This window comes from Suncus etruscus, chromosome 3 (assembly GCF_024139225.1).
Source record: "Suncus etruscus isolate mSunEtr1 chromosome 3, mSunEtr1.pri.cur, whole genome shotgun sequence".
NCBI classification, from domain to species: Eukaryota; Metazoa; Chordata; class Mammalia; order Eulipotyphla; family Soricidae; genus Suncus; species Suncus etruscus.
Window position 1 is genome coordinate 17,715,666 of NC_064850.1, and position 22,746 is coordinate 17,738,411.

At 40.4% G+C, this 22,746-nt stretch overlaps 1 protein-coding gene across 1 annotated transcript in view; it reads left to right on the top strand.

Moving 5' to 3' along the window:
- Positions 1–22,746, top strand: part of DNAL1 (dynein axonemal light chain 1) — a 50,622-nt gene that overhangs the window by 21,506 nt on the left and 6,370 nt on the right. Inside the window, exons 4-5 of the mRNA XM_049770499.1 lie at positions 2,701–2,756; positions 16,474–16,529. Coding sequence (XP_049626456.1) covers positions 2,701–2,756; positions 16,474–16,529 — 112 coding nt within the window. The remainder of the gene's footprint in view (positions 1–2,700; positions 2,757–16,473; positions 16,530–22,746) is intronic.

The window sequence follows — 22,746 nt, forward strand, 5'->3', positions numbered from 1 at the left end:
CATTAGGCAAATTTCTTGAACTCTTTGTGCTTCTGTTTCTTAATTGTGAAATATAAATTTTGGGGGGTTGTTTTTGTTTTTTGTTTTTGGGTCACACCCAAGCAGTGTTCAGGGGTTACTCCTGGCAGGCTCAGGGGACCGTATGGGATGCTGGGGATCTAACCTAGGTCCATCCCAGGTCAGCCGCATGCAAGGCAAATGCCCTACCACCATGCTATCACTCCAGCCCCAAAATATAAACGTTATAAGATTTGTTGTAAAAAATAAATAAATAAAAGATTTGTTGTGATGGTTAAAATAGTTAACATGGGCTTGAATGATAGTACAATGGGTAGGGCTCTTGCCTTGCACATGGCCAACTCAGGTTTGATCCCTGGAAACCCATATAGTCCCTAAATCCAAAAGAAGTGATCCCTGAACACAGAGCTAGGAATATACCCTGAGCACAAACCAAAATAAATAAGTAGATCTGTGGTTTATTGTAAGTAAATGTTTGAATTGTATATCTATTATATACTCAAAATTATGTAAAAATTAGCAAATGGAATCTTTAGTGAAACAGTTTTAAAAGCCTGGGAGTTTAGCATTGAGCTAATTGTGGCTTGAGCCACATTCCTAGCTCAATAAAATTAGCTTTTTTTTTTTTTTACATGAACATGACCAGACATTAAACTTTTTCAAGCCGAAAAGTCTAAGAATCTGTAGTTATGTTTTCTTAAAATTTTATCTTTATAGAACTGAGTGATGATAATAGTAGTTAAAGTGATGCTTTATATGCAACCTAGCTGGGTTTGATCCCCAGAACCACACATGGACCCCCAGTCTCACCAGGAATGATCCTTAGTGCAGAATCACGAGTAAGCTCTGTATACCTTTTGAGTGTGGCCCCAAAACAAACAAAAAATCCTATCTTTATAGAATTTCAATATTTATAGAAAACTATAAGTAAATATATATGAATTATTAAAAGTAATCTTTTGGGGGGTCATAGTAATTTATCTGTGTGTTGGTTAGAATTATGTATTTTAACTTAAATTCATAAATATAAATTTCTGAAAGTTTTAATGAATGTGAAATTTTTATACACATAGCTGTTTTTCACTTTTAAAAAGTTCATATAGGGACCAGAGCAGTGACACAAGCGGTAGGGCATTGCCTTTCACTCGCTGACCTAGGATGGACCCAGTGTCCCATATGGTCCCCCAGGCGAGGAGCTATTTCTGAGCGCATATCCAGGAGTAATCCCTGAGCGTCACCAAATGTGGGCCCCAACAAAAAAAAAAAGTTTATATAAACTAGATTTTTTTCTACTAAATGCTTTAACTTAACTACAGACTTAGATATCTTCCAACTCATTATCTCATTTTCTGTTCCTTATTAAATGGAATTTTTGATTTATTTTTTCAATAATAGAATAAGCTAGTTCAGAGAGCTATGTCTATATCTGCACTTTTGTGTGAAATGTACCCTATGTCTGTCAGATACCCATCTACTTAAGATGGGCCCAGGCTGCTGGAGTCCTTGGGCCCAGGCAAGACTCTGACAAATATCACAGACTTATTTGAGAAGCCCAGGGGTCTTTGACAAACCTCTATGCCAGGAGAGAAATAAAGAGGGAGAGAGAGCTGGGTTTGGGATCATCCAATGTCTCTTCTATCTGCCAACAAACTTCTCTTGCTCCTCCAACTGCCAACCCACTCCCCAACTGTCCTTTCTAACTGCTAACCCTGGGGAGGGTTTTATAGACTCAGTGGCCAATCACGATTAGGGTCTTATTTAAAGGGACAGACCCCTTTATAGCTGGTTGGTACTGGACTGTAGAACTAGATATGTCAAAGTCACATACCCAACCCAAGTTCAAATTTTGCGGGGGGACACTTGTTTTACAGTAGTATCATGTATATCCTTAAAAAAACATAATGCTAGGGAACTGGATAGATAGTACAGCACATAAGGTCCTTGCCTTGTATGTGGCCAACCCTAGTTCTATCCCTGGCATCCAATATGGTCCCTGAGCATTGCCAGCACCACTGGGTATGCCCTCCACCCCACCCCCAAAATAAATGTAAAGTTGGGTCAAATAATATATGTAACAAATTTGATCGCTTCATTTTGTCTTCAGAAAAGTTATTTTTTTTTATTTTCTACAAAAAGTGAAACTGCAAAAAAAATTTAAGAATTGAATATTTTTGTTATCAGAAACAGAAAAAAGACTAAGATTTCAAAATTAAAATATACATGCCATTTCTTAGTGAAGTTACTTGTTAAAAAATTAATATTGGGGGTATAGTAGAGATAGCTTAAATGGTAAAGTACATATCTTGCTAGTGTGAGACCCTGAATTTCATTTCTAATATATCTCTCCGCTCATACCCCTTCCCCAGCACTCCACTGTGGTCCCTATATAAATAATATGACAAAATGGGGACATGGTTCAAGTTGAAGAGCCATGAACCATGGCTTCACAACCTAGCTGGTGTGAAGATCCAGTGTTTGACCCCTGCACTGTAGTCCCCCCTTGCCCCCACCCAGTCACCACAGGGTGGTCCTGAGCTTCACCCTCAGCATTACCAGATTTGGTCCCATGGCTGGAAAATATATGTGTCATATGTCATCTCTGTGGGTACTTTGGGACTAATTTCTGATATGTTGTTTAAGCCTTTTTAATATTAATGCAAATTTCCCTTTGTTCTTTTTAAGGAAACTTTCACTGTCTACAAACTGCATTGAAAAAATTGCCAACCTGAATGGCTTAAGTAAGTGATTCATAGTAACAGATGGTTCTTAGATGGTTTAGATATTGGAATAAACCTGTTGGAGACTTTGTGTAATTCCAGAAGCTGACACCTGTTCTTCAATTGTCAAATGGCAGGAAATAAATATAGGCTATGCTTTGCCTGAAGTCGATTATTTGAAAATGAGAGTGTGAGACCTGAACATTGTAGATGTAGCTATCATAAAATTAGACTTGAGCGATATTAAAGAAAAATCAGACTTTGGGGCCGGAGTGATAGCGCAGCTGCAGGGCATTTTACCTTGCACGCGGCTGACCCAGGGTCAACCTCTGTTCAATCTCCGGCGTTCAATCTCCGGCGTCCCATATGGTCCCCCAAAGCCAGGAGCGATTTCTGAGTGCATAGCCAGGAGTAACCCCTGAGCATCATTGGGTAAGGCCCCAAAACAAAACAAAACAAAAATAAACTAAACAAAAAAAAGAAAATCAGACTTTTGAGGCCTGAGTGATGGCACAGCTGTCGGGCATAAACATTTGCCTTGCATGCTGCTGATCCTGGACAAACCCTGTTCAACCTCCGGTATCCCATATGCCTATATAGTCCCCCAAGCCTGCCAGGAGTGATTTCTGAGCTCAGAGCCAGGAGTAATCCCTGAACGCCACCAGGGGTGGCCCCAAAACAAAATCAAAAAAGAAAAGAGAAAGAAAAAAAATCAGACTTGTAAAATTCATCTTTTGTTCAGATTTGTGTTGCGTGTACTTCTTACCTGTCATATTTAAAACGTAGCTGGTCGGTCACCTTCCCTGTTCTCCCTGAGCACCTTAGTGAATGGCATTGCTTCATTCCCAGTGGCAAAGCCTCTTGATGCTGTGGCAGTTTTCTATGTCTGTTTAAAACTTGGTTACTTAAAATATCAGAAATGTATTCTCTCAAAATTCTGGAGACCTGGAGTTTGAAATTGCTTCCTCTGGAACAAAATCGAGGTTTTGATAGATTACACTTCCTCTGGAGACTTTAGGGTAAAAATGTTTCCTGCCTTCCTAGATCTTGATGGCAGACACTTTTTCCCTGGCTTGGTCTACATTTTGCCACTCTGCTCTGCAGTTATGTCTTCTTTAAAAAATATTATGATTATTATGAATAACAATATAGTAATAATAATTATTATTATATTTTGAGTTTGGGATCCACATCCTAGGGTGCTCACTCCTGGCTCTGCACTTAGGGATTGTCCTACTGGGGCTCCAGGGACCATATTGGGACGCTGGAGAATGAACCCTGCAGGTCAGCCACATGCATATACTACATACATGCATATACCTCCCAGCTATACTATCACTTTTGCCCATGTGTCTTCTTTTGAAAAAAACATTTTTTATAGAAGCCTTCTTTTTTTGTTTCGTTTTGTTTTGGTTTTTCAGGCCACACCCATTTGATGCTCAGGGATTACTCCTGGCTTGGGGGGACCATATGGGACGCCGGGGAATCGAACCACAGTCCTTCCTTGGCTAGCTCTTGCAAGGCAGACACCTTACCTCTAGCGCCACCTTGCTGGCCCCTGTAGAAGCCTTCTTTAGTAGTGTTTGATGCAGTGAACTGGAACATAGGTGCAGGGTCCAGAAGCCCCCCAGGGGGGCCCGGCCAGCAGGAATTAGCTGGGAAGGCTTCTCAGACGACCGCACTCCTATTTTGCTGAGTAGAAGCACAACCACACTGTAAGAAATTTAAGAGAGGTTAATAATAAATGGCCTAAGGCAATATTTCACTGTTCAAAGGCGTTTATTGAAATATAACTCCTTCTTTTATAGTGAAGGAGAAGGGGGCAGTACAAAGGTGCTGTCAATCATACTTTTGGCGCGAAGGCTCATAAGGAAGTGGGCAGTGGGCTAGGGGCTGGATGACCTTCAAGCTATGCTGAACGTGCTGTTTCAATGGAAACTTCTAGTGTCCTTCTAGCTGCATTCCTAATTGCTTGACTATCAGGAAATGGTGCAATATGTGCTTGCCTAAGTGATCTTGAACAGACAATATAGCATATACTTATTGATAACAGCCTAAATTACTCCGGAATGTGGTCTTAAGGAATGGGGCCTAGTTTCTGATAACTGTACCAGGCAGTTTTTACTCTCCTCCGGGCTAAGAGCTAAATTATGTCCTGCAGCTGTACATTCTTTTCTCTTAGCTCAAAAATTTACAGCAAGACTGCATATTGCTTTTAGGTGAAAAGCTGGGCTATGGCAGAAAGAACAGCAAAATGTCCTCAAACAAGTCAGTTCCCAACATCTCCCCCTTTCTCTTCTAATAAAAGAAGGAAAGTCGTGAGCGGGTGGAAGAACCGTGTCTTAGGCATACAAGGTTTGACCAGGTCGGACACGGCCAAAGCCGCATTTAAAAGGTGGCTACAAGCGCCGTGGGTGCGCGCAGAGATCCGAATTATGCGTTGTAGCCTTTTTGGGCCGTGCCCTAACTGGGACCTTGCTAATCCCGTCGTAGGTGTCTCCACAGCCGGGAGCACAAGTGCCGGAGCAAGCTCCGTCTGTTAGCTATGCGCTCTATCTCCTGGAAACTAGTGGCTGGAAAGGCGGCTTGGTGACTAAAGCCAAGTTTTCACAGGAGTCACGCGGGGTTAGACGCTGGTAGTTAACCTGAATAGAGGTTTTTGCCTTTTCATCTACCTGGTTTTTAATAAAGGCAGTAATTTTGCGGAAAATCCATGGGCCAAGAGAAAAGAGCAGCATGAGGCTAATAAGAGGGCCCACAACGGTGGACAAGATTGTGTAGAACCAAGGGGAAGAGAAAAACCAATCCTGGTACCAACCTTGTTCTTCATCGAAATGTTTTTCAAAATCTTTTATATCATCACCAATATGTTGGACGCTGTCCCTAACTAATCCAGTTTTGTCTTTAAAAATACAACATTGTTCCTTAAGGGCTACACAGACTCCCCCTTACTTCAAAAAAAAAAAAAAAAAAAAAAGGAAACCAAATTAAAGCATGGTGGTTTTGCTGCACTATCTTTGCTAGGGATTTAACAATGTGCTTTAAGTGTTGTAAACTTAGTTTAAGTTTGTAAACATTATTAACAACAGTTATACTTAAGGCATTGACAGATTTTAGAGTATGAACCAATGAATAAATTATTGTGCTTACAGCGGTAGCACCCAGGCCTATGATTAAGGCTAGGGTGAGAGCAGGTTTGACAGGTAAGTTAGGCATTAAAACAATGAAAACACAGTAGTTTTAGGACTGAAAAAACAAATGTGAAACAATGGGGGAGATAAACCAGTGAAACAGGCAAGAAACGTTAAATTGGGGGCAATTATGAACTAAAAGGAGGAATTAATGACAAGAATTTGATTACAATTTTCAATAGGGGGAATCATATTGGGTACCAAAAGGCAAAGTTCAAGTTTCACCACCTGTTTGAAGGTGATGCTGAAGTGAGGCTTGGGGCTGGATCGCAGAGCGAAGGGGTTAGAGACAGGCAGGAGGTTGCCAAAGCAGGCAGGGTCGGTGATGGTGGAGGCGTTGACCAGCTGTAGGATGAGGTTTGAGGTGGGTGAATAGCAGGTACCGAAGGCGTTTGCATCTGGGCGGAGGGCGGAAGCGTTGATCATGACAAGGATGAGCTGAGAAGAGGAGGGGGGTCCGGAAGACCGCGTGGGCTGGAAGGGTGGGGAAGCAGGCAGAGTCCTGAAGAGCTCAGGGCATGGGAGAGGTTGAGCTGACATAGCCAGTGTGTTCTGGGGAATGGGTGAATGGGCCAGGTTGTGGCAAAAATTGATTGGGGGTGGCTCACTTTTCCTCAGCACCCATGGCGAGGGCACAAAGGGCTACTTCCAGGATGGGTCAGGGGATGAGTGGGAGGGGGTTGGCTATGTATCCGGCACCATAAAAGGGGAAGGGAAGGAACCAGAGGTGTTGTCATCGTCTTGCAAGGGAGAGTCAAGTAGAGCAAACAAATTAATGAAGCCTTGGTTCGAAGGGGGTGGTTGTAGGCAGCCAGGCAGAGTACCAAATTCAGCATTGTCAAAGGTGGAGTCAGTCAGAAACAGGTTCGCAGTAATGGCAGCTAGCAGGTGGGGTGGCAGGCTTTTTTGAAGTGAATGAGGACAGGACTGCAGGAAGCTGTAGGAGGTCTATAAGAAAACAACTTGGCAGGAGGTAAAATGATTATTTTTGAATGCCACAGAAATGCCTTCTGACTTTTGCCAGACTTTAGCACTTTTAAAAAATCTTATAATTAATGATAGCCAATTGTTCAAAAGCCTTTAAACTGAACTTAAATGATTTTTTTTTTTTTAAACTTCTTAGTTATTATTTTAAAGCTAGATGCTTCTTTTTCTAGCCACATTTGGCCTTATAGTATTGGCCTTAACTACACACAGCAGAAAAACTGGGGATTGCAAAGTCCAGAAATTCTCCAGGAAAAAGTTATTCCTGATGGCCATTTGAGAAATTTTTGGGGTTTACCATCCCCTACCTTTTTTGCCATGCTGATAGAACAAAGCTAGCTTAGCACAGAATTTTTTAGCAGGATTTCACAGTTTGTTAGATGACCAGACTAAGCCAGGTTAAAAAAAAATTAATTGAAATTTCAAAAATGGATAAGGCTTTAAAAATTGTATTTATATGAAATGCAAAAATAACAAATAGACAGACAGAACAAACACGAAACACAACATTGTGGCCACTTTCACGCATAACACACACACATGAACAGACAAGAGGACTTATTCAAAATTTGCATTGGAAAAATTGACAAGCGCTTTTAAATATTTAGCCGGCATGTTTGTAAAAAATTGTTAATGTAGCTGGAGTGGAACTGCTGAAAATAAATTTTAAGGTTTAGCTTTAACACAAAACATTTTTAAAACAATTTTAATTTGAAGTTTAAAACATGAAGTAAAATGTAAGCAGTTAAAAAATTTTGTTAAGTGAAATGGTTAGAGGAGCACTGTAGAAGAAGTTTTTACTCTGAAGTATGATAGTATGTGCTGAAAATGAACAGGTTTGTTATAAATTGGTTTTACAGTAGAACAGTAAGACAGCTGTAATAAAGTGTTAAAATTTTATGATTAAACACAAGAGCATGAACTATGATTATTAAAGGTATAAAAAACTGACTTTAAAAAACAACTGTTTTTACTTTGAAGACTTAAAGTGAATAATTTGTAAAAAATATTAGATACCAAATTGACAAAATGTTTAGACATTATAAAATATAGTTAAAGACATTTGATGCATTTACACACCTAGAGCTTAAGACCAAAATTATTTTTAATACTTGTTAATTTGCTTATAAAATTTAGTTACTTTTATGATACTAATTAACAATATTATTTTAAAAAGGGCTAACCACAACATGAACAGAGACAACTTAAGATTAAACTTGGAAAATGCAAAATTATTTGTACTTACCTTTGAGTTTAAAATTAAGCTTGAAATTAAGAAAAGAAATAAAGCTACTTAAGGTTTAAGTTTATGAACAATAATTTATGAACAAATTTATTTAACTAGTTATCATATTGTTTTTGTTATTGAAATGGCTTTTATGCCACTATTTGAACTGCCTAACCACTTTTAAGGTTTAGATTATTTGGTTTAAGTTTTTCAAATGGCAATGCTATTTTGCTATATTTATATGCATTCAAAAGAGCTTAGGCTTAGCTTAGAGTTTTGGAATGTTTACACATTATTGTTAAGGAAAGCTGACCAACTTATTTTGCTCACTTGTATTATTTTAGTTCTTAAAAAATTAACTTTCTAAACATGTGCAGTAATTTTAACAAAGGAGTTTTGCTTTTCTTCCCAATGCAGAGGTAAGAAAGACACCTGTGTTATATTTACAAATTATTCTTCAAAAACAAAGTTAAAAATGTTACAAAATGTTATTTAAACGCAGATTAAGGAGCTTAAACTATTAAAAAATGCCCATGACCTGAACCACTTTACAAACTTTATATTTATGACATTTTGTAACACATTTAATTTTACCAACTGTGGCCTTTATATTTAGAAAAACATTTCAACTTAGGCATCCCAACTCAGGAAAAAGGAACATTTGTAGCACCAGAGAGACAATTATAAAAGCCTGAGGGAAGATAGGCATTTGTATAGTAAGGGATGGGAGGTTTTCGCCCTGCTCGCTGAATTTTGCTGAAGCGGCCGCATGGCCAAGAGGGGGGGGGGGGGAGTAGCAAAAGTTTGTTGCCACGTGTGGAACCGGGTTTAAGCTGGGATTTGGAAAATGGGCGCTGTCCCTTTAAGGTGAAGCCAGCGATGAGCTCAGAGATTAGAATCTGTGCTTGCTTGCTGGAAGGAAAGATTTTACTGCGGAGAAAAAGTTAACTTTGCAAGAGTTCAGCTTTTCAGCGGGGGAGACAGCGCCGCCCCCAATAGATTTCAAGCAGGAGAGCGTGTAAGGGGCTGGGGTCACACGGCTTGAAACAGCTGTGTGGCTTTTTTAATTAAAGGCTTTGTATTGTTGCAATTGCTGGCTAAGGAGGGGAGTAAAAACTTTGACGGAGCAAGGACGGAGCTGAGGCAGGCTATGGCAGGGTAGGAGAAACGCCAGGGAGATTTTTAAAGGCAGCTTTTAGTTTTGCAAGGACAGAAAAGCTGGAGGCAAGGTTAGGAAAGTGGCTGACTGTTAGCGGCAGAGGCTACTGAGTAGGCGGAGAAAGACTTTTTTTATTAGGGAGAAAGACAGGAAAGGTAGTAGGTGGAAAGCGGCGGAATTTTCGCCCGCCCGCCGGGGAGAGCTGCTCAGGGAAAAAAGCAGCGGCTTTAACAGGATTAGCACAGAGGTTGAAGCGGCAGAAGTGAAGATGAAGGGTTAAAGGAGGGAGGGAACTGAGAGATTTAAAGCGACAGGAACCTGAAAACTAGATTTTTGGCAAACATCATAAACAAAACATTAAGAAATTACAAATAACGTGGCACCCATGGTAGCGAGTTCGATGGGTATTTTTGGCAAACATCATGAACAAAACATTAAAAAATTACAAATATCTTTTTTGGTAACCTCTATATGTCTGGCTTTCAACTCAGACTGTATATATTTAATGAATTTAAGTTCAGTACTCAAAGAATTACCCATGGTAGCGTATCCTATGGGTTAAGCCCCAAAAGCCAATCAGGGGCAGCGATCGGAACGACTGGAAAAACTGCAGTTTAAATATTTGATTAAGGCTAACTCGTTTCAACGCTTACCCTGATGAGGTAATTTCCGCGATTTACGAAGGAGCTCTAGACTCGCCGACCTGTAGTCGTTCGGAGTGTGGCGGTGATCTTCGAGCCCAGCGTTGGGCGCCAAAATGCAAAGTTCAGAAGCCCCCCAGGGGGGCCCGGCCAGCAGGAATTAGCTGGGAAGGCTTCTCAGACGACCGCACTCCTATTTTGCTGAGTAGAAGCACAACCACACTGTAAGAAATTTAAGAGAGGTTAATAATAAATGGCCTAAGGCAATATTTCACTGTTCAAAGGCGTTTATTGAAATATAACTCCTTCTTTTATAGTGAAGGAGAAGGGGGCAGTACAAAGGTGCTGTCAATCATACTTTTGGCGCGAAGGCTCATAAGGAAGTGGGCAGTGGGCTAGGGGCTGGATGACCTTCAAGCTATGCTGAACGTGCTGTTTCAATGGAAACTTCTAGTGTCCTTCTAGCTGCATTCCTAATTGCTTGACTATCAGGAAATGGTGCAATATGTGCTTGCCTAAGTGATCTTGAACAGACAATATAGCATATACTTATTGATAACAGCCTAAATTACTCCGGAATGTGGTCTTAAGGAATGGGGCCTAGTTTCTGATAACTGTACCAGGCAGTTTTTACTCTCCTCCGGGCTAAGAGCTAAATTATGTCCTGCAGCTGTACATTCTTTTCTCTTAGCTCAAAAATTTACAGCAAGACTGCATATTGCTTTTAGGTGAAAAGCTGGGCTATGGCAGAAAGAACAGCAAAATGTCCTCAAACAAGTCAGTTCCCAACACATAGGCATGTATTCTACCACTGAGCTGTCAAGGCAATTCATATTTCTCTGTCTCCCTCTTCTGTGTAGATATGTGATTGCATAGGGAATACCTGTTCAATGAAGAGCTTCTCCCTAACTCAGGATTCCTAAAGTAATCACATCTGCAGTGTTAATATAGCTTTTTTTTTTTGGTTTTTGGTTTTTGGGCCACACCCGTTTGACGCTCAGGAGTTACTCCTGGCTATGTGCTCAGAAATCACCCCTGGCTTGGGGGGACTATATGGGACACTGGGGGATCGAACCGAGGTCCGTTCCTTGGCTAGCGCTTGTAAGGCAGACACCTTACCTCTAGCGCCACCTTCCCGGCCCCAGCTTTTTTTTTTTCCATTGTAATATAACATTCACTGATTTGGGGATTAGCATGTTGGTATTTTTCTGCGAGGCATTATTTAACCTCCCATATTCACTCTTTCTCTCCCTAATGCTCTACATCCAAATTAATCATCAAATTCTGCTAACTCTACTCTTTGAAAGAGCTCTCAGATAATTTGTTGCTGTTCTTTCCAGAAACTATAACATTAATTTAGACCAGAGGTCCTCATACTTTTTAAAAAGGAAGCCAGCTTACTGTCCCTCAGACTGTTGGAGGGCTGGACTATAGTTTTTTAAAAACAAAACAAAACAACAAACTATGAACAACAGTGGCCCATGGACTATAGTTTGATTTAGACCTTCTCTCCCCTTTATGTTTTTCAAACCTTTTGATCAGTTTCCATAGTTAGAGTACACAATATCAAATGTTAACTGGAATAAAATTTGAAAAGCATATTTGCTCTCACAATTTAAGTTTCTATATACATCAAAAATTTGGGCTTTAATTTTATGAATACTTTTCATAACTCACTAAATCAATTTTGCACAACTCAGTTTGAAAAGCATGTATTTTGATTTGAGTGATTTTTTCCTAATCAATTTCATTGTCTCCTTTTTTTGCTCTTGAAGTCAATTTTCAACTAAACTTGGATACCAGAGGCTTTTTTTTTTTTTTTAAACATTATTTTTTGGGGCCGGGCGGTGGCGCTGGAGGTAAGGTGCCTGCCTTGCCTGCGCTAGCCTAGGACGGACCGCGGTTCGATCCACCGGCGTCCCATATGGTCCCCCAAGAAGCCAGGAGCAACCTCTGAGCGCATAGCCAGGAGTAACCCCTGAGCGTCACAGGGTGTGGCCCAAAAACCAAAAAAAAAAAAACATTATTTTTATTTTGTTTTGTTTTGGGGTTACATCCAGCGACCCTCAGGGGTTACTCCTGGCTCTGCATTCAGAAATTGCTCCTGGCAGGCTCGGGGGACCATATGATATGTTGGGAATTGAACCAGTTCTGTTCAGTGTTAGCCGAGTGTAAGGCAAATGTGATAATGCTCCGGTCCCTACAAACATTATTTTCATTCCTTCAGATTGGGGGCCTTTGTAATTTTGTTGTGTGTGTTTTGTTGTTTGTTTTAGGGAGTTATACCTGCCAGTGCTCAGGGTTTTTTGCTCAGTGCTTTTGGTTCTGTGCTCAGGGATCATTTAGGGGCACCGGGGACTATATGGGGTGCTAGGGATCCAACCTGGATGAGTCACATGTAAGGCAAAAGTCCAACCTGTTGTGCTATCACTCTAGCTCCCACCCCAGCATAATTCTTAAAGTACTAAGAACCTGGCCATGATGATAAACTAGGACTTACTGTACTGGCCTGACAAAAATGAAGACACATTGTATTTCTCTATAAATTTATTTTTATTGCTGTAGCACTGTATTTCTTTTTAAAACAAGACTCTGGGAGATGGAAGGTATCTTATTCTATCTTTCATTATTATTAGAACATTGGTCCTGAGAAACCAAAATCTCTTAAATCTGTGATAGTAATTTGAAAACTTTACAGAACATTGGATCTTTTAAAAGAAAAACTTTAAATAATGCGTTTTATTAATAATAAACAGCAACTTGGGAATAAAAAAAGAAACCCAACACCTCCAAAAACCTCAAACCAAAGCCAAGCCTCACACCCCCATTTTCGCAAACAAATTGGCTTTCTCTATGATTAAAATAACTTGCTTAAAGAAGATTAAACTGATAACATAATTTATATAACAGAATGGTTTCATTTAAAAAATGACTATGATGGATTGCAGAGATAAATAACTGGTATACATGTGAGGAGAAGGGGCAGGGGTTCCATCCCTCATAGTTCCCAGAACACTATTGGTAGTCATTTCCAAGCACTGACTGAAAGTAGCTCCTGAGCCCCACCAGGTGTTTCTCCTCCTCAAAATGACTATCATAATTATAAAAATGAATATAAGACTTGATAAGACTGGTTCATTGGTTGTGACTTTGAGATAAATTAAGTTTCAAAACCTAAATGTGAGAAAGTATGTCTTGATTAACTCTTGATACCTGCTGTAGGTGTGGAGTGAGGTAGCATAGATATTTGTGCCATATATTTGCTATGAATCATCTTGCTATAATTCTGCTTTTAAGAATGAATACTTCTTCAGGGCCCAGAGAGATAGCACAGTGGTGTTTGCCTTGCAAGCAGCCGATCCAGGACCAAAGGTGGTTGGTTCGAATCCCGGTGTCCCATATGGTCCCCTGTGCCTGCCAGGAGCTATTTCTGATCAGACAGCCAGGAGTAACCCCTGAGCACCGCCGGGTGTGACCCAAAATCAAAAAAAAAAAAAAAAAAAGAATGAGTACTTCTGGGGCCAGAGCAATAGTGGGTAGGTCTTTTGTGTTGCACAGGGCATCCCATATGAGCCCACCAAGCTTGGTCAGGAGTAATCCAAGTGCTGCTGAGTGTGGCTCTAAAACAAACAAAAAGAATTAGTACTTCTGGGCTAGAGAGATTGTTAGTATGGGCTTAAGGTGATTTGTCTTGAATGTGAGTGGCTGAATTTAATCACATATAGTTTCCTGAACACTGCCAGTAATGACTGCTGAGCAGAGTCAGAGATAATCCATAGCACTTCTGGGTGTGTTTCTCTCTCCTCTCTCCTCTCTCACCCACAAAAAAAAACTAGTATTATTTTAACTTTTTGGGCCATACCCAGTGATACTTGGTGTATCACTTGGCATATCACTCTGGGATCAAACCAGAGTTGGCTGTGTGTAAGGCAAGTGCCTTAACTCCTCTATTGTCTCTCTGGCTCTTTTTTTGGGGGGGGTGGGGCACAGACCCATTATGCTCAGGGGCTCCTCCTGTCTCATGCTTGGGTTTGCTCTGCAGTGATTAGGAAACCAAGCAGAAGCTGGAAACCTATTACTGTATTACTATTACTGTAACATCAGCCCTTGTGTGGAGCGAGGTAGACTAGACTTAATTATGTTTCTATTTTCTAGTGTTAACTAATCATTATATCATGATAGATTTGAAATAGGCTTCCTGGATGATTCTGAAGAGTATCGTGCTGAGTGAAATCAGAGGGAGAGAGACCAACACAGAATTATATCTCTCATATGGGGTAAAAAAGAAACAATAGTAGAATAACTAATATCCAAAAGCAAGGGAAGCAACATGAAAACTGGTCTTTAAAAAGCAAAAAAAAAAAAAGGCAAAAAAAAAAAAAGAAAACTGGTCTTTAGTAGGAAACATGCCACTTGGTAAGTGGGGGGAGGTTGAACGATAAGACAGAGAGGGGACAATGACTTTGGAGAAGGGAAGTATTTAACTGGGAGGAGGAGGTGGTGCTGATAGTTGGGTTCTGAGTGATAACACAGTGGGTAGGGCTTTGCAAACTGCGAACCTGGATTTGATCCTTGGCATCCCATATGGACCCCCAAGCACTCACTATCTGGAGTGATCCCTGAGTGCAGAGCTAGGGGTAAGCCCTGTATACTTCTGGGTATGGCCAAAACCACTGCCCCACCAAAGAAAAGGTGGCAAATTATTATATATAAAACCCTATCAGTACAGTATTGTAAGCCACAATGTAGAACCTTAAAAAAAAGCAAAAGTGGGGGCCGGGCGGTGGCGCTAAAGGTAAGGTGCCTGCCTTACCTGCGCTACCCTAGGATGGACCACGGTTCGATCCCCCGGCGTCCCATATGGTCCCCCAAGCCAGGAGCGACTTCTGAGCGCATAGCCAGGAGTAACCCCTGAGCGTCAAATGGGTGGGGCCCAAAAACCCAAAAAAAAAAAAAAAAAAAAAAAAAAAAGCAAAAGTGGGCCAGAGCGGAGGCACAAGCAGTAGGGCATCTCCCATGCACATGCTAGGACAGACTGCGGTTTGATCTCCAGCTTCCCATATGGTCCCCCAAGCCAGGAGCGATTTCTGAGTGCACAGCCAGGAGTAACTCCTGAGCATCACTGGTTGTGGCCCGATATATATATAATATATATAATTTATAAATATATTAATATAATATATATAAAATATATATATAAAAGCAAAAGTTCCTCTTACACAGGCAGACTGGTGGATGGGCGGCAAAATAAGTGGGGGCTGGGGTCACTGGTGGAGGGAAGGGGACATTGGTGAAGAAATCAGTGTTGAAACACTGTATGTTATCCTTATAAATGAACTTCTGATCATCTGTAACATTATCACTTGCTTCAATTTGCAGTATCTTTTTTTTAACTGAATATATTAATGTTCCTCTGAATGTTATTGATAAGTGTTCAGAAGGAAAACTCAGTAAAATAAAAGAGTAATATTTAAAAAAGAAAAAAAAAAAAGAAACACTGTATGCCTGAAACCTAGTCGTGAAATATCTTTGGAATTGTTTAGGTGACTAAAAAAATTTAAAAATGTAATATAAAAAGAAATACATATTCTTCAAAGTTCAATTTTTCTTTTCCCTTCACCATTGTCACTGATGACCAGAGATCAGTCACAAGCACATCCAGCTGTTGTGTTACTCATTTTCTGTCCTCTGGGGGGGGGGGGGCGGCAAGTAACTTTTATTATTTCACATACCACACATTTGTTAGATTGTACTTCCTGGCTTAATTTTTTTTTAAGATTCTAGAGTTGGGATTTTAAAATTAAAAGAACAGTTAAGTGGACAGAATGATAGTATGGCAGGTAGGACATTAGCTTTGCATGTAGCCTACCTGGTTTCAATACCCTGTATCCCATTTGATCTACCGAGCACCACTGGGAGTGATTCCTCAGTGCAGAGGCCAGAATGACCCCCAAGCATTGCCTGGTGTGGCCCAAAAGAGAAAAGCAATTAAGAACTTTTATTTTGCACCTCTTTCTTTCCATTTGTTGTTGAAGTTGTAAGCACCAGGGTCTACACACTTGGCTGTTGTGCGTGAGCTTGAGTTGTACACCAGGTTGCAGCGCTTGCACACTTGCCTACATCTTTCTATTCTGGCTGTAGCAATTGCCATAGGTTACTTGGGTGTTCACACAGGTGCTTACCAGGGAGTGTACTTCAGGCCATGATACTCACCTATCTTTTAGCTGGGGCTGCACTCCTTTGTTGAGGTGCTCACACACACTGCACTGGGATCACAGAGCTGCCAGATCTAAACAACAGAACAACCAGGATCAAGGTTGGTGCATGTGGTGGCACCAGCGTCTGAACTTACAGAGTCTGAACCCTACACTTGCCACGCAAATGCTCTGAGCCACTGAGCTTGCCCCACTTCACATCAATACTTTTTATGAATATGAGCTTGCTTGTATTAACAAATATATTACATAATACTGTTTATAATTTTATATAATTTATATTTTGTATTTGTACTTTTATTGCTTTCTTTCTACTACAGAAAACTTGAGGATATTGTCTTTAGGAAGAAACAACATAAAGAACTTAAATGGACTGGTAGGTTATTATTTATTACTTAAAAAATCTTTCCTTAGTATACAAATAACATTTGATTGTTACAGAAGGTTTACAAAATAGAAAAGCAAGTATTAAAGTACAGATAAGTCATTGGAAATTTAAATAATATTAATATTTTGGATGACATCTTTTTTGGCCTTTTTTTCCTGTTCTTTAGGGAATATAGAAGAAAAACCATGAGTGCCTATTTTTTACATTTCTTTTATACTCAATATGTGAAGCCAGTTTTTTCATATAATTCATTCATTCAACATAATTGAGTGTATTTATTGAGTGTCTGCTTTAAAAGCCATAATCTATTCTTGATACTAGAGATAGCAGCAGTGCATAAAACAAAGTCCTTGCTCTCATAGAACTTACATAGAACAAGTATTGTGAAGGAATATAAACCAGAAAGTAATGATGTATAATCACAACCTGAAGAAAAGCAAGGTATATATAAGAACAAAGATTCATGCTTTTCTCTCTAGAAATGAGGCTAGCGGTCTTATAGATCTGACTAAAATTAAGTACTCTGGGCTGAGGTGAGATAGCAAAGTGCTGAAATTTGTTACTTGATATGGTTGATTAAAAAGCAAACAAATGAACAGGGAGGGATAATGGCTTTCAGTAAGATTTGAGAAGAAATCAGGAACCAGATATAAGCTCTTTTGTTGTGTTTCATTTGTCTTTGGAGCTATACCTGGGGTGCACAGGGCTTACTCCTAGTTCTGTGCTCAGGGATCACTTCCGATAGTCTTCATTGAGTGACCGTATCTGGTGCCAAGGATTGCACTGGGGTCATTTACATGCAAGGTGGTCCCTTACCCACTGCATATCTCTCTGGCCCCAGTCAACTTCTTTTTGAATCATGATAAAATTTTAGATGTTTTAGATGTTTTTTTTCAAGTGGCTCTGAAAGCCATTTTTTTTAATTTAATAGAGTAGTGCTAAGAGACTACTCCCTGCTCTGTGCTCATGGAAATGCTAGGTGGAGTGAGAATGAGGAGCCATATAGTCCTGGGGATTGAAGTGTGCTCAGTCATATGCAAAGTGCTTTAATCCTTTTCTCAATTCTCCAGCCCTGTGACATAAATTTAAAAATAATTTTCGCTCTTGCCTTCACTTTGATTGATCTGGATTCTATCTCAGACATCCTATATGGTTCCTCAAACTCTTCCACGGTAAGTTATGAGCACAATTGGTGTGGCCCCAAAACAAATTTCTCAGAACTAACAAAACTTTATATAAAACTTTATATATATATATATATATATACTTTATAGTATATATACTATATACTTCATACCCTTTTAGATGACAGCATTGCATTGTTTAAATTGGTGTGCTATAATTTATTCAAATATGTTATTTATTATGATTTTCCCAATTTAGAGTTACTATTCTCACTAATAAAAACCTTCATTAAGCTATATTATTGCACACGTTTATGGATAATTCTTTGGATAAATTTCTTGAAATGGAATTATTGGGTCCAAAAGTATGTATTTCTTTTAAGACTTTTGTGATAAATTATCACTTTATCAGAAAATTGGTGCTAGTTTTTAACCACCCCCCCCCCCCGCAATAATTAGGGCTCCCATTTCCTCTAGTCAGGCATTAAAAATATTTTAAGGGTCTGGAGCAATATTACAGTGGAGTGAGTATTTGCCTTGCATGTAGCCAATCTGGGTTCAATTTCTGGCACCCCATATGATCCTCCAAGACTGCCAGGAGTGATACCTGAGTGCTGCAGTCAGGAGTAAACCCAGAGCTCTTCTGGGTGTTGCCCCAAAACAAACACAAACAAACAAGAAATTCAGCTTTTAATTATTTGAGTAGTTGCTCAGGTGGGATAAATAATATATTTTCAATTTTTTTTTAGGTTTTCTTTTCTTTTCTTTTTTCTTTTTTTTTGGTTTTGGGTCACACCTGGTGGGGCTCAGGGGTTGCTCCTGGCTGGCTTGGGGGACCATATGGGATGCCGTGATTCAAACCACCGTCCACCCTGGGTCTACTGCGTGCAAGGCAAACGTCCTACCACTGTGCTATCTCCGAACCTATATATTTTCTTTTTTTTTTTTTTTTTGATTTTTGGGCCACACCCTGTGACGCTCAGGGGTTACTCCTGGCTATGCGCTCAGAAGTTGCTCCTGGCTTCTTGGGGGACCATATGGGACGCCGGGGGATCGAACCGCGGTTCCACCTAGGCTAGTGCAGGCAAGGCAGGCACCTTACCTCCAGCGCCACCGCCCGGCCCCTGAACCTATATATTTTCAATTATTTATTTTAAGGAATCACCAAAGTAATTTTACATAGTAGCTGCACTCTTTTTACATTCCCATCATTAGTGTTAAGAGTTACAATTTCGGGCCCGGGGAGATAGCACAGCGGCATTTGCCTTGCAAGCAGCCGATCCAGGACCAAAGGTGGTTGGTTCGAATCCCGGTGTCCCATAGGGTCCCCCGTGCCTGCCAGGAGCTATTTCTGAGCAGACAGCCAGGAGTAACCCCTGAGCAACACTGGGTGTGCCCCCCCCAAAAAAAAAAGAAAAAGAAAAAAGAGTTACAATTTCTCCTTATCTTTTCCAGCAGTTGTTGTTTTCAGTTTGTGTGGTAGGAGCCTTCCAAAAGGGTGTGAGGTGGTGTCTCACTGTGCCAACATCTTCATTTTACAGAATAAGAAAGTAAGAAGAGAAATGCTTTGTCCACGGACCGCGGTTCGATCCCCCGGCGTCCCATATGGTCCCCCCAAGCCAGGGGCGATTTCTGAGCACATAGCCAGGAGTAAGCCCTGAGTGTCAAATGGGTGTGGCCCAAAAAACAAACAAACAAACAAACAAAAAACCAGGTTGGCTATGTGCAAGGCATGTGTCCTACATGTTGTCCTACATGTTGTCCAACCAGTGTTTGTTTTGGGGCCGGGCGGTGGCACTAGAGGTAAGGTGCCTGCCTTGCCTGCGCTAGCCTTGGACGGACCACAGTTCGATCCCCCGGCGTCCCATATGGTCCCCCAAGCCAGGAGCAACTTCTGAGAGCATAGCCAGGAGTAACCCCTGAGCGTTACCGGGTGTGGCCCAAAAAAACAAAAAAAAACAAAAAAAAAAAGAAATGCTTTGTCCAGGTGCAGATGCAAATCATTTGTTAATGCCTATTTACTTAATGGCCTAATGGCCTTTTCTCTAATAAACCAAATTATTGGGTGATAGCTTTCGTTAATTGCTTCCCAAAAATCTTTTCCTTGTAATACACACACACACACACACACACACACACACACACACACACGTGTGTGTGTTTTTTGGAATGGTTTTTGTTGTTTGGGTTTTTTTGGGGTGGGGGATTTTGGGTATACCCAGCAGTAACAGGAGTAACAGGGTTATTCCTGGCTTTGCACTTAGAAATCACTCCTGGCCAGGGGCTGGAGCGGGGGGGGGGGGGGGGGGGGGGGTCTCAAACTCTCGGCCCGCGGGCCGTTTGCGGCCCTCCATACAACATTTTGTGGCCTTCAAATATCATAGTATTCGTGATTATTCGCTTACCGAATAATCACAATAAAAATCACATTAGTAAGAAAAAAAATCACATTAAACATTCGCATACCCTGAGCAGTTCCGTTCGGGGTGTGCAAATGTTTAATGCGATCTTTTGCGATTTTTTTCGTACTGATGCGATTTTTTATTGCGAATATTCGGTAAGCGAAATCCCTTATGCGGCCCTGCCTCACCCCGACTTTGCATCCTGCGGCCCCCAGGTAAATTGAGTTTGAGATCCCTGGGCTGGAGAGATAGCATGGAGGTAGGGTATTTGCCTTGCATGCAGAAGGACGGTGGTTCGAATCCTGGCATTCCACATGGTCCCCCGAGCCTTGCCAGAGCGATTTCTGAGCGTAGAGCCAGGAGTAACCCCTGAGCGCTGCCAGGTGTGACCCAGAAACCAAAAAAAAAAAAAAAAAAAAAAAATCACTTCTGGCAGGCTTGGTGGACCATATGGGTTGCTGGGGATTTGAACCCAGGTGGACCACGTTTAAGGCAAACGCCCTACCCAGTGTACTATTACTTCAATCCCTGAAATGGTTTTACATTTTTCTTTAGGATTTTACTTAGTGTTATTTTTACAGCAGTTGTTTCATCCCAGCTGTTGGATTTGTTTGTTTATCTTTGTAGAGTTTATTTTGTTTCATGTTTTAGATACTGATTACGTCTCAAAAGAGTAAAGCACGCAGAAGTAGTAATTTAGTAATTGAACTGAGTTGATTAGTGTGTTTTTATATTTTGGAAAGTACAAAAGATAGTATACGCGATGAAATAAATTGTACTAAACGACAGAACTGGGCTGGAGTGCAGCAGGTACGGTGTTTGCTTTGCAAATGGCCAACCCTGGTTCAGTCCCTACAATCACATACATACAGTTCCCCCAAGCCTGCCAGAGTGGTTCCTGAAAGCAGAACCAGGAGTTAGCCTTGAACACTGCAGGGAGTGGTAAAACAAACAAACAAACAAACAAACAAACAAAACCCAGAACAAAATAAAAGAGCTATGTCCAAACATAAAAACTATGTAAATCAATGTGCATAAAAATCTTCACTCCCTAAAGTAATATTCCCAAGTAAAGTTCCCAAATACACTGAAATTTGACCACAGCAAAACAGCTGTATACAAATGGCTAAAAGCTACAGTAAAATTTGGTTTCAAAGAGCGAACAAAGCATCACAGACATCTTCAAAAGCTATTTCATCTAAATGACTTTCTAGACTAGCCTGTGCTATTTAAAATGAGTTATCATTTTCAAGTAAATATTATTTAGCAAAGAATGAAAAGAATAAATCCAGCAAATTGGTTCATTGGTGCATTGTTCATTTTGACTTAAAAAAGCTACCTAAGAATTCTCAACTGTATAATGCACCAATACTGAGTAGGTGGGAGAACCTAAAACTGAGCCTAAATCTTTGCATCAGTATGTTTCCTGTGCAACTTTACAACTTCTAAATTAGTGCATTTAATGTTTTTCTTATTTAGAAAGTGTTTATTTAGGTTACAAGTAGGACCCACACAATAATATAACAGGTAGAGAGTGCTAACTTGCGCATGGAGCTTGATCTCTGGCACTGCATTTGGTCCCCTGATCTGTCCACCAAGAATGATCTCTTGAGTAGAGTTTGGAGTAAGCCCTGAGTATAAGCCCCAAACAGAAAATTAAAATAAATAAATAAATAAATAAATAAATAAATAAAGGATGCAACTGAAGTGAATTATAGGAACTGGGACAATACAGGACTCATCCACGTTACTATAGCCTCTACTTTTAGTTTCACCAGCATAGAAAATGCATTAAAGATCTTTATCTGGGCTATATTTTTCTTTCAAGCAGGACAAAGGCCTGTGTCCCATATCCTAGAGATGACACAGTAGGTAATAGGCAAATTACTTTGGGTTAAGAAGGTACTGAGCATACTATTGATCCGGTCTAATATTTTATTATTATTTTAGTAATTACTTTTTTCTTATATCCATAAAAGAAGGAAAAATGTTGATTATATCTAGCATTTAAGTCAGCATGGTAGAATATTTATACTCTAATGACTGTGGTTTAAAAATTAGTTTATAGCTCAAAAATACATTGGTGGGTTGAGAATAGATGGACAGATCTGATAGGACAATGCTAAAAATAGAATCATCTGGGTAGGCATCTGGAAAATTTCTATAAAAATTATTTGTCATAGGGGGCCAGTGTGGTGGCTCAAGCCGCAAGCTAGGTAAGGTGTCTGCCTTGCATGTGCTAACCCTGGACAGACTGTGGTTCGATCCCCCAGCGTCCCATAGAGTCCCCCGAGCCAGGAGCGATTTCTCAGTGCAGAGCCAGGAGTAACCCTGAGTGTCACATGGCGTAGCCTAACTGAGCAAAGAAAAAAAGGAAATGAGATCCCACACAAAATAAACATAAATTAAAGTTAGAGAATAAATAACAGGGAGGGAATTAAAAAAAACTTGTTATTTTTTAAAGATTTCCATGATAAATAGGGATAGTGGGAGGATAGTAATAACACTGAAAAAATTTTTTTTGTTTGTTTTTTTGGGGGGTTTTGGGTCACACTTGACAGCACTCAGGGGTTACTCCTGGCCCTACGCTCAGAAATCGCTCCTGGGGGCCGGGAAGGTGGCGCTAGAGATAAGGTGTCTGCCTTGTAAGCGCTACCAAGGAACGGACCGCAGTTCGAT